We start from the raw sequence: 12,476 nt of genomic DNA on the forward strand, positions 1-12,476 counted from the left end.
TCTCCTCATTCTCGTGAAATCTGTCTCTGACTCGAAGGTTTCTTCATACAGACATGACGTTTTAAAGCAGCAAAATCGACAAACTTCAGCTCTAGAAAAATTCTCTTCTTCGCATCGAGGGGAGGTGTCGGAAAGCCTTCCTCTGTCGCTGTCCTCTTCTCTCCTGGGAGGACAAGGTCATCAAAATGATAGAGAGAAGAAGAAGGAGAGAGAGAAGAAGGAGAGAGAGAAGGAGAGAGAGAAGAAGAAGGAGAAGGAGAGGAAGAAGGGACTTCATGAGTATGTGGCGTTACTTTTCTTTTATTCGAGTGGAGAGACGTTTGGTCGGAAGAAGCAAAAGAAGGAGAACGTTCATCTGAAATGCATGCAAGAAGACAGGCAGGAGGAAGGGCAGAGGGGGATGGAAAGAGATCCGAGAAAAAAGAAGAAGACTTGAATCTATTCATACACTCCCCCTGGTCAGAAATTAGAGAGGGCGATAGACAATCCATATTTTGGTCTCTACTTTCTTCTTCTTCTTCATCTTCTTCCTGATCCTCATGTAGAATTCTAGCATAATTTTCTCGCACCGATAACCTTTTCATCCTTTCTTCCTCCTTCTCTTCTTCTCCCTCTCTCCAACCTTCATCCTCATCTTTGTCTTCTTTTTCTCCCTTCTTCTCTTCTTCGTCCATCCCAACTCGATTCTCTTCTTTTCGTCTTTTCTTTCCAAATCGTTTTGTAATCTGTTTCTCTTCCTTATCACCGCTACCATCGTTCTCTTCTCTTTCTCTTCCTAATTCCACCGTCTCTCCTTCTTCTTTCTTCTTAACGTTTGAGTTGTCTTCCGGCGTTACGTCGATCTTCCCCTCTCTCTTCATTTCTTGTCCTCCCCTTCTCTTTCTTCTTCGCTCTCTCTCATACTGAGACGCCATGATAGGCTGTTCACTTACAGCATAGAGAGCGTTGAGAAGGAAGGTTAAAGGGACTAGATCTGAAGACAGACAAGGAAGAAGAAGATAATCTCGCATATGCCACGTAGAAGATATGAAGGGATTCCTATAGTTGAAAGATGGAGAGGGAGAGAGGCCGGAGGTCTGCGAGAAAAAGAACCTACAGTTAGGACAGACCGAGGAAGGAAAGACATGAGGTGAGACGCAAGAATGTGGAAATAGACAAGAAGGCCTTGGAAAGAGTGCAGATGACGATGAATTAGAGAAAGAAGAAGAAGGGAGAAGAGAAGAAGACGAGAATGAGAAAAAAGCAGAAGAAGATTGAAGGAGAGAGCAACTCTCTTCGCAGTCAGAAGAAGAAGACATCTCATCTAGCCGACGTCTCTTCTGAGCTGAGGGGGTACCTTCATCATGATATGTTCTATGATTACTGCTACTACTACTACTATTACAGGTTGCCTCTGTCTTCTTCTTCTTCTCTTCTTCTTCCTCTCCTCTGGGTATCTCGCATGCAGTTGGAGAGGGCGGAGGGTGCGGTACGAAGCGCCGAGCAAGGAGCAAGGGACCGCTAGTGATGACAGGAGGATGTCTTTCATTCGCTAGCAAGGGAAGATGATCGCGACGGAGAGAAGAAAGAGATGAATTTTCTGAAGAAGCAGATGGATGTGCTCTGGGAGATGAAGAAAGACTAGAAGTAGAAGAAGAAAAAGGGTGATGAGAAGAATGATAAGAAAGAAAACAAGGTTCAAGAAAATGCCAATCAGGAGTTTGTAAAAGAGACTGTCTAAGAACCTGATAGGCATATGGAGAACGAAAGGATTCAGAGGGTGTATGTACACCCCGAGTGTACCTGCTAAGACACTTGTTTCTCTCCATTATGGTGAGGCCAACTGTTATCTCCTTTTACCTGATAATATCTCTTTGGGTCCACTTCTGCTTTTCTTGCAGAGAAATCTTTTCTCCATTTATTCGTTGCTTTTGAACAAGAGAAGTGGTACCAAGTGAGATTCCAGCACTAATACACACCTGTCCCTTCTACATGAAAGAAGGAGAAAAATACAGAGAGAAAGGCAAGAGAAAAAGAAGTGAAAAAAAGAGAGGTAGAGCGGGGCGGGGGCTCTGTTCTAATGTCAAAAGAACCACTTGATGCCACTCGCCTTCTGGAGACAAGCGATTACGAAGAATAGGAAGATCGGAGAAGGAGACGAACGCATACACTACAACTGAAGGGTTATTCTTGGTCTTCTGAGAGCTGTCCCAGAAAAAGTAATGAGGGAAGCGACTCCCATCACTGTGGTTAGAAAAGCGGGACTGAGCGTCACATGATCTGATGATGCATGCATGCGCGCGCGGTGCATGCATGCACAGAAAAAAAAACGCATGCGACTGCGTACAGGCAAATACAGCAGATGTCCTTTCTCCCTTTGTCTTGCGGTGAATTCAACGACAGAAGAAGATAGGATGGTATGTTGCTTTCCTTCTTTTTCTGTGAAGAGTGGATGAATCTTCATGGGGAGTATCTGTTGGTCTCTGTTTTCTTAGGGGCATCGAGGCAGCATGACATGAAGAAGGAAAGAGAAGTGTCTTTTAAACAGCCACGATAACATCTAAGTAGGTAGTAGATAAGACTAAGCTATAGGGAAGAACGTCGACTCCCTTCCTGTGGTGTCTCAAGTGTACATACAGCAGACTACATACACGGGGGTCATACCCCTTTCAAACAACTCCGCGTTTTCCAAGATATCTACCTAAATAAAGAACTGCCTTTTTCTCTCTGAATCTGTCTCTACTTCTGAGTTGATCAGAGAGCCTACCATCTATCTAATAAATGACGCTCTTCACCCTTAACACTAAAGGACCAAAGGCAAAACCGTGTATTCTTCTTCCTCGTAGAAATAAGCGGTCGAGGTATTTACGCTTTTTCTTTCTTTCTTCAATCAATCCTTCTCTCTCTCCCTTCTGTGCGACAGCCTTTTTGACTCTTCTCCTTTCTTTTTCTCAGAAAGAAACAAGACGTCCTTCGTGGGCGATACGCGCGTGTGTGAGTGAGGTGTACATACACTCCACGGGCACCCTCTCTTCACCTCCCTCTTTCTTTGGCTTTTGTTCACTGCCAGGACCTAAACGCCTGCTTGAAATCTTGGTACTTATAGTCACTAAACTGGAAATTGGTCGATATAGCTCCGACTTGACTCACCCTAAAAAGAGGTCTTTTCTTCTTGTCATGACTGAGAAAGTTGATGAAGTTAAACACGTTTCCGATTCTCCTATTTTCAGCTTTTCGCTTCACGTTATCTGCCTTAAGTGGAAATGAACTTGTGAAAGCTTTATAGAGAAACTGATATACGTGTATACATATATATATCTCTATCAAGAAGCATAGCGGGAAGAGAGAGAGGAGAGGATTGGGGGAGGAATCGATCGACCGACGACTCAATGATTCTCGACATTCCTGACAAATCACGAGGTGTATGTACACCACCTGACCTACATAGCGATCATCTCTCCCCCCATAAGAAACAAGAAATTAGGAAGAAGAAGAAAAAGAAGAGAGAGAAAAAGAAGGAAAGAGATCTGACCATTCTCGTCACCGGGGCTTCTTCAGGTATTGGTTTAAGTCTGTCAAGAAAGTTACTCCTATCGGGATTTCATGTGATAGCTGCATGCAAAGATCCAAGTGAAGTTTTTCCTCTTGCTCAGGATTTGAAAAGCTATCTTCTTCTTCATTCTTCTTCAGAGAAAGGAGATTCTTATCATGAAGAAGAATCTTCTGGAGGTGACAACGGAGAACAAGGAGAAGGAGAAAGACCAGAAGAGAGAGTGGAAGAAGAAGAAGACAGGGATGACAGAGAAGATGAAGAAGAAGAAAAGGATCAAAGACACGTACGGATGACCAACAAGGAATCGAAGGATGGAATTCCACGAAGAGGAGAAGATGTGAAGGGGAGGAAGAAGAAGGTTATATCTAGAAGTGTTGAAGAAGAAGATGAAGCGCAAGGACGTCTACAAGAGATAGAAGATAAGCTGAAGGTGAAGAAAGATAGCAAAGTAGAGGAGAAAGAAACATGTGAACTTCATGCATGCGATAAAAAACAGGAGGGAGATCAAACAGCCTTTTCATCTAAAGCAGAAAGACATGACGAAAGAATCCTCTTCTCTCCAGGATTCAGAAAGGTCTCTGCTTCTTCTTCATCGCGTTTCTTTCTATCTTTCGAGTGTATGTACAGCCGCTGTCTTGTTGTGAATATGGATATCACGCGCTCTGATCAAGTTCAAGAAGCTGTTAAGCTCACACGTCTTTTCTTAGAGAGAACAGCCACAAAAAGAAAAGGCGAAAAGAAGAAGAAGAAAAGGAATGCGGGTCTCTATGCTGTCATTCATTGCGCGGGGATTTGGATTTGCGACTTCGCTCCTTCTTCTTCTTCTTTTTCGGCAGAAAAGACATTTCTGGTTAGTGACTACTCATTGTTGCAGACACATTCTTCACTGTGAAGAGAAGATTGCTTTGTGATGGTGTAGATACACTCGAAGAACGTGCTCCTGCAATGACCGTCTTCTACTACCACTACGACTACTATTACTTCTGTCTCCTCTTTGGTTTTTCTCTCATTCCCTTCTTTTTCTATCGTTGGTCTTCATGTCTGCACATAGCCACATGTATAGAGAACTATATACATGCATAGACGCATAGATAGATTGATAGATGAATAGATAGATAGATAGATTGATACCTGTATATATGTATATTTATACATACATGGTTCGGGTGTCAAGGTATACATACGTGTATTCAACTGAAGATGCAGGGAGTCATCTCTCTGTACTGAAGATCTAGATGATAGAAGAAGAAGAAAAACGACAAGAGGACCGAGAGGTTCTCGGGGGGTGTGTCATGTGGCTGGCCTTCATCTGCCTCTATTGAGATAAAGCCTCAGGTCAAGAAGAAGAAGAAGATACATGTAGACTTGTTTTATATGATCTGTATAGATCTCTTCTTTCGTCTCTCTTTCATTCCTTCACTAACTGCGTTGCCTCCTTCTTGCTGCTTTTCCTGTCTTCTTCGTTTTTCTTCCTTTTCCTTCGCAGAAATCTCCAAGTCCCGCCTCAGCCTCTCTTCAATCTATCCCATCACAACTTTTCTCGGTGAATGTCTACGGAGCTTTAAGAGTGCTCTTGGCATTTCTTCCTCTCTTAGAAATCTTCAATACATCACAGCAGTCTCCTCCTCGACAGCGGAGTTATGAAACACTCCTTCACTCTAGATCCGTTTCTTCTGTTGAAGATCTAGGTCCTTCTCCGACCATAGAAGGAAAGAAGAAACAGAAGACTGTAGGGGGCAAAGGTCCGCTCAAGTCTTTCACAGGCTTAAGGCATCTTCTTCTTTCTCTTCTTAAGGGATTTTTCTTGACACGGCAGATTTACAGTCTCCTGTCGTACTTCTTCTCTGTGATCGGGAAGACAGTCTTCTCTCGCTCTTCCTCTTTCCCTTTTTCTTCTTCTCCTCGTCTTTGCAATGGAAGAAGTCGCTTTATTCTGATAGGAAGTATTCTCGGGAGAGTTCGAGCGGAGGCCATGAGAGGACAGAGGGCTTACTGTGCTTCAAAGGCTGCAGTGCAAGTCCTCTCGGAAAGATATAGAGAGAAGACAAAGAAGAAAGGGGTTCATATCGTTCTTGTAGGTAAGGACAGCATCAAGAGAGACACCTATGATACATACACATACATGACGAGGAAGCTAGGCACCTAAACAGAAAGGAAGTTTCTCTTAGGGATGTCTTCGTGCAGATCCACTCAGGTGCTGTCCATGGATGAAGATACAGAGAAATACACAGACAGATACATACAGATAGATATAGAGATACATACAGATAGATAGATACATACAGAGAAATACACAGACAGTTACATACAGATAGATAGAGAGATACATACAGAGAAACAGAGATCCACATAGCGTCAAAGGTATCCGAGGAGAAATTGAAAGGAGGAGATACAGAGACAGATTTGTGTGTTTGACTTTTTTCTGTAGGTATATGTATGAATATGCATGTATGGATTTGTATGTATGAATGTGTATGTACGCATGTATGTAAGTATGTATGTAGCACTGGACTGGGGGATACCCAGGGAATTGTGCTCCCCCTAATACGAAGTATTTCTTAAGTCACCAGGCATGCAATGCCAGTCATGGCTTAAGGCGTGAATGTCTATGTATGTATGCATGAATATGTACGAGCACGTATGTACCTAGTATCCGAGATAGACAAGGCTCTAGCGTATCCACGAGACACAATTACGGCACTAGTCCTACTACTACTAGTCCTACTACTCCTGCCTATCTGCACCTCGTTCGATTCCTTCGGTGGCATTGCATGTGTCTCTACCCGACCCCTTCATACATTCACCTCAGAACCAGGGGCTACGCAGACGAACTTGTTCTCTCAAAGTCTCTCCGCCTTGGGATCTTCTTCCTCTTCTTCCTTCTCTTCGTCTTCCTTCTTGACCTCGTCGCCCATGAAGACACCTTCTTCTTCTTTGCTGAAAGGAGAAAGAGAAGAAAGAATCTCTTCTTTACATCATCTTCTCCACGAAGAACAACGTCATCCGTCGACCTCTTCCCTCTCCTTTGATATCTCTCCTTCTTCTTCTTCTGTATCGACTGTAACGACAGACAGTACTTCTCTCTCTTCTTCTGTCTCTTCTATTGTCATAACGTCGAGATCAAGACATCTACAGACGCCGCCTTGTATGGGTATCACAGGGGCTCTGGATAGTCCATACAGGGAGATAAGCAATGAGAGAAACACTCAGAAAGAACACGAAGAGGAAGAAGAAGAAGGAGAAAGACTCTTCTTCTTCTCTAACACGCTCACGTTCTTTCGTTCGTCACTTCTCCTTCTTCTCTCCGCACTGAGAGGGAATGGAGAAGAAAGAAACCTTTGTCATTCCTCTATACAGATGTCGAGGAGGGAGAGAGAACTCCAGAAGACATTCGTAGATCAATGTAGTAAGTATCAAGCACGTCGCATGATACTGAGGAGGTAATGAAGGGGAGGAAAAAGAAGAAGGGTCGGTCTGTTGAATGGTCTCAACATAGCAGAAGGCAAAGTAGTAGTAGTAGGCTCATCATTGCCCTGGAAGAAAAGAGAAGACAGAAAAGGAGAAAGGACTATACTTGTCCTTACTATCACTTTCTTTGAACACTCGATGGTATCTTATCTATCTTTGATCTATCTATCTTTAATCTATCTATCTATCTTTAATCTATCTATCTATCTATGTGTTGGTCTATCAGCTGAATCGCTTGTTACTTTAGTGAATCCCATCGCTAGCCAGCTAGCTAGTTAGTTAGCTGTATCTCTTTTCTTCTTCTTTGTCTACGGTGGGACTGCATTGTTGAATCCTTCTTCTTCTTCGTCTATCCCCCAGCTGCATCTATACTATATAGATACTCCTAAGAAGTCTCTCTCTCTCTTCTCGTCGTTTCTTCTTCTGCTTCTACTAGTACGGCTAACCATAGTAGGTGTATATACACTGCGGCAATGAGCTCTCAATCAAATCTTCCTATAGCCTGGAGACGTGATGATAAGAAGGATCGTAGCGTCTTTTTCTCCTTCGCCTTTGACGAAGGCATGAAAGTAATCGAGCTTATTTCTTTACTTTTCTGTTCTCTTTCTTCTTTTTCTTTCTTTTCTATATAGATGCACTTCTTAAGTTCGCCTCGCATGCAGATGACATCGCAGACAAGATCATCGCCGGGGCTGTATGTACACTCGAACCTCCATCACGCTATCCTGTTGGATGGGATACATTCGTATGGATGATTCTTTCTTTCTTTCCCCTTTCTCTTCAACGTTTTTTCTTCGAATTGATCTTTCTCAATCCTATTGTCCATCAGCTAACAAAGATGGCGGTCCACGTATCTTCTCTCTTCTCTTCGAGACTTCGAAAAGCAGCAGAAGAAGAAAGCTCATCGCAATTCTAGTGAGGGATAGACAAGCGTAGGTTCTCTTGGAGGTCTTATCAAGAAATTTCTACTTCTTGTTCCTCTTCCTTTCTATCTTAAGTTTCTTTAAGAAAGGGAGAGTGAGAGATAGAGATTGTATCACACGTTCTGAGACAACTGAGACTTTCATTCTCTCTTCTTCTTTTCTTTCTTTCCCTTCTGCTTTCTTATCTCTTTCTCTCTCTCTTTCCTTTCTCTCTTTTGTTCTGTTTCTTAAGTCGATACAAATTCTTCACTTCGGAAAGAATGGCAGTTAGATGCATCCCTCCCTATCTTTTCTCGAGGCCATCTTCAGTCTTCGTCTTGATCTTATATTCTGTCTGCCTATATATCTATGAGTCATACAGTCCTCATCCACTACTACTACTGATACCAATTCAAAAGTCGGCATAAGAAGAAGAACAACTACAAGAGAAGACGAAGAAGGACCAGAGAGAAGACCAACTCGAGGAGGGGAAGAAGAAGAATCATAAGAAGAGTGTCATTAGATGGTAAAAATGATCCTAAGAATAAAATAGAAGAACTGCTGACGAGCAAAAAGGATGAAAAGAACTTGCTGAACCCTGCAGTTGTCATCTATCTCCCCTCCAAGAGAAGGACATCATTCCTACTAACTCATAGCGCCCCTGCTCCTGGTGGTCCTCTAAAGATATGTCTGTAGATACGTCACGAGACAAGGAGGCAGACTGAAGATAGATACATCCTCAGACAGATACATGAAGATAGATATTAAACAGATGAAGATAAAGACACAGCAGATTCAAAGTCAATCAGAGACAGGAAAATGCAGATCCCAAACCTCTAGATTCATGTGAAACGTCTCATCTCTTTTTCTTCTCTTCGACCTCTCGTGCGTCTCTACAGATTTGGAAGGCGGTGCGTGTTAAGAAACTTTCTCCCCGTCTTCATATCATCATCTTCTCTAGTATGGTCTATCCTCACTGCTCACATATCTATCTATCTACCTTTCATCTTTTATCTCTCTATCTTCGATCTATCTGTATACCTACCCTGCCACTATCTATCTTCAGTCTATCTTTAATCTATCTATCTCTACATGTATACATATATACATATACATATGCAGGTTAGGTGCCTGGATGTGACATGTTTGATAGAAATGCCGACCTTCACGTCCAGAGACGTTCAGAAGGATAGAACAAGAACGAGAGAAATAGAAACTTCATCCGAAAGAAGAAAGGTAGGAGACAACAAAGAGAAAACTCAAGAGAGGAGGAGAAATGAAGAAACGGCGTCTTCGTAACATCTATCCATCCATCGATCGTGAAGAGAGAAAGTGTTGATAATGAGTGCAGGCATACATACACATATATGTATGTATATGTATGTGTTCATAGATTCTTTAGCTGTATAGACAGTGACAGCTTGTAGGAGGAAGAGATGATAGGATCCGCGCGGTCAGCATAAGAATCGAAAGAAGAAGAAGAAAAAGTCTGTTAAGAGACCAAATCGCCATGACGAAGACGAGGATGATTAGAAAACAAATAGGAATCGATTCTTTCCGAGATATGTATGTAAATTGAAAAGAAGAAAGTTCTTTTCTCTGTCATAGTTACATGGGGAATGTAATCTCACCAAAAAGAGAAAGACAAGAGCAAAGAGGAGAAGAAAGATGAAAAGTGATTGATAGGAGAAAAGACAGAAAGAATGAGAGAACGGAATGACCTTCGTCACGTGTGACAACTACAATGGCTCGAGTCCATTCATTCATTCATTCGGGCTCTTTCTCTCTTTCCTCTTCTTCTTCTTTCTCTTCTTCGATGTTCTTCCTTTTCTTTTCTTCTCGTTCTCTTGCCTGCGTCTGCTGAAGAGAGAGAGAGGTGCTCTTCCTTATTCTGTCTTCACAGTTAGGCAGGATCATCGTGTCTTACGCTTCAAGGCGAAGAAGAAGAAGAAAAAGAGAGAAAAGAACGAAATAACGAAAATACAACTAGAGATCGACACAAGATGTGTATGAAAAAAAGAAGTCAATCCTCTTCTTACTGAGGGAGAGGGAGTGTCTGTCTATCTCCCAGGCTGTACATACACCCGAGAAGAGAAGAGAGCAGAAGAGACAGAAGCTCGGTCCACTGTACCTTACGCCTGTCTACTCCAAGCATGTGTCTGACTTTCATAGAGAAAGAAAAAAGAAGAAGGAAGATAAAGAGAGAGAGGGAAAGACAAGACAGAGACAAAGAAGTAAGAGAACAATGTCTTTACCTGAAGGAGAGTGGGAGGAAGATGTTCCGTAATGAAAAGGTTTGCTTCTCGCCTGAGAGAAAGAAAAACTGTTCTCTTCTGCCTGAACAGACGACGCTTTTGGCTTCATAAGAAAAGAGAGCTTTCAAGGAGAAGGAGCAAAGAAGAAGAAGACAAGAGAGGAGAGAAAGAAACCCCGTCTTCTTAGTCCTCTTATCAGTGTCCGGGGGAGAGAGTGAAAAGAAGAAAACTGATGAGAGAGACTGATACTACGGGTGACTTTGAGCTCAGTCCTTGTTCTTCTTCTTCTTTCTTTCGATCCTTCTTCTCTTACGACCACCAAATCTGAAGGCTCTCCAGTCTTCTTCTTCTTCATGACTTTATCTTTCCCTCTCTTTCTTCTTTTTCTTCTTCTCCTCCAGCTCTTTCTTTCTTTCCTCTTTCTCTCTTTCTTCTGGCTAGTGTATGGCATCTCGGATTTCGCTGTTTGATAGGCCTCTCCACTTGTGGACGCCTCCATGTATCGTGTAAGAGTCATACACCTTATTCGGATTATACTGAAAGAAAGGAAAGGAAAGAAAGACAGAAACGCGCAGGCCGCATTGATCTACATCACAAAGAAGAAAGAATGGAGAAGAGGGAAAAGAACATGCAGAAGAAATAAAAAGAAGAAGAAAAAGAAGCACTTCATACACTCACCTTTTTCACCTTCAGTCAGATCATACAGAAGAAGAAGAAGAGCACTGGCAAGAAAGAGAGAGAGATAGAGAGAGAGAAACAGTCATAACCGTGACAAGACAAGCAGAATCTTTTCTACTAAGGAACAAGATATACATGCATATACATAGATAGAAACACATATGAATATACATATGTACGACTCTATATGAGAATAAGAATACGAGCATGTCCTTTCTTTCTTTTTCTCCTTCTTCTTCGGCTACTCAACGTCATCCCGGAGAGATGAAAGATAGATAGCCAACACAACACATCACGAGGGAGGGAGACAGAAGAAGGAGATAAAGGAAAAGAGAAGAAGAGGACAAACGAACAGACTTCTCCTTCTCCTCTTCCTCCAAACCTCATTCCTCTACACGTGATACCAAACGCATGTAAGACGTCTATCACTCATAAAAGGACTGCTACGTCCACTATCGGCACTACCACTCCTTGCTACTACTACTACTAGTAGTAGAAAGAAGGGTCCTCCTTCTCCTCCTCTTACTACTACTACTACTGTCGATTACTCTTACTACTCCTAGGCTACTTCTACTACTAGGACGACTACTACTACTACTCCTTGCTAAGACTGCTACTCCTACTACTAGTACTGCTAGTGCCTCTTCCTCTCTTTCTCTCTCTCGCCCTTGTCACATGAGCACGCCTGCTATAGACGTGGCCTGTCCCTATATGAAAGAACGAAACAGACAAATTCACCCTACGTATACAACTGCAAAGCCGTCAAATATAACACCTACCATTCACATACACATACATACATATGTATGCAGAGAGAGAGAGACGGATGCATGCCTTCTTCACTTCCGACTACTGAATGAGAAGAATGTGTTCTCATCATGAATCAAGACTGTCCCATGAAAAAAGAAAGAAAGAGAGAAGAAGAAGAAGAAAGACAAATGAGAAGACTTACAACTTCCCATCGAGAAGCGGGGAAGATATGTTTATTTCTCTCGAACCACTTTCTCTCAACGACCTTCCCTGCATGCGAATCGACTTTCTCCAGGCGGCTGTCGTTCGTTTGTCGTATATCTTCATGAACGTTGAAGGTAAAGAGAGGCCCACTCTTGCCGCGTGCTTTCGTCTTGATCAAATCATAAAACGTTACACTCTACAGATGAGCAAAACATGAAAGAAGAAGATGAGAGAACAGAAAGAAAGAAAGAAAATGAAAATTAGGAAAGCAAGAGAGAAAGAAAGAAAGAAACAAGTCACCATAGGCAGGAGCGAGTGGGGTTGTAGGGTGTATGACTATGTGTGTGCCTATGTATGAATACGTCTGTATTTGTATCCACATGTGCGTATATGTAGGTAGACAGATGTATGTGTCATACGCTTAAAAGAGAAATGCAGAGGCGGAGGATCCATCCAAAGCCTAGACGGCGAGAGTAAAGAGAAGAAAAGTACCTCAGAAGCTATGGGGAGAGAAAGAATCAACGAAGAGAGAGATACCGATAGCTGACGGAGAGGAACTTTGACTACATGAAAAAGAGAGACGTATAGAGAGATGGATAGATAAGAGACAAATAGATTATAAATAGATACATAGATCAAGACAGGTAGATACATTAAAGATAGATAGAGAGATAGATTAAAGATAGA

General features: G+C 42.3%; 1 protein-coding gene across 1 annotated transcript in view; it reads right to left on the reverse strand.

Annotated features, from left to right (window-relative positions):
- Window positions 1-12,476, reverse strand: part of CSUI_003972 (uncharacterized protein) — an 18,830-nt gene continuing 6,354 nt past the window's right edge. Inside the window, exons 5-9 of the mRNA XM_068064167.1 lie at window positions 11,788-11,985; window positions 10,158-10,693; window positions 6,805-7,065; window positions 6,337-6,469; window positions 1-5,554 (exon numbers count right to left, since the gene is read on the reverse strand). Coding sequence (XP_067923858.1) covers window positions 6-1,808 — 1,803 coding nt within the window. The 5' untranslated portion in view covers window positions 1,809-5,554; window positions 6,337-6,469; window positions 6,805-7,065; window positions 10,158-10,693; window positions 11,788-11,985 and the 3' untranslated portion in view covers window positions 1-5. The remainder of the gene's footprint in view (window positions 5,555-6,336; window positions 6,470-6,804; window positions 7,066-10,157; window positions 10,694-11,787; window positions 11,986-12,476) is intronic.

The sequence above is a fragment of the Cystoisospora suis genome, assembly GCF_002600585.1.
Source record: "Cystoisospora suis strain Wien I chromosome Unknown contig_1790, whole genome shotgun sequence".
NCBI lineage: Eukaryota > Apicomplexa > Conoidasida > Eucoccidiorida > Sarcocystidae > Cystoisospora > Cystoisospora suis.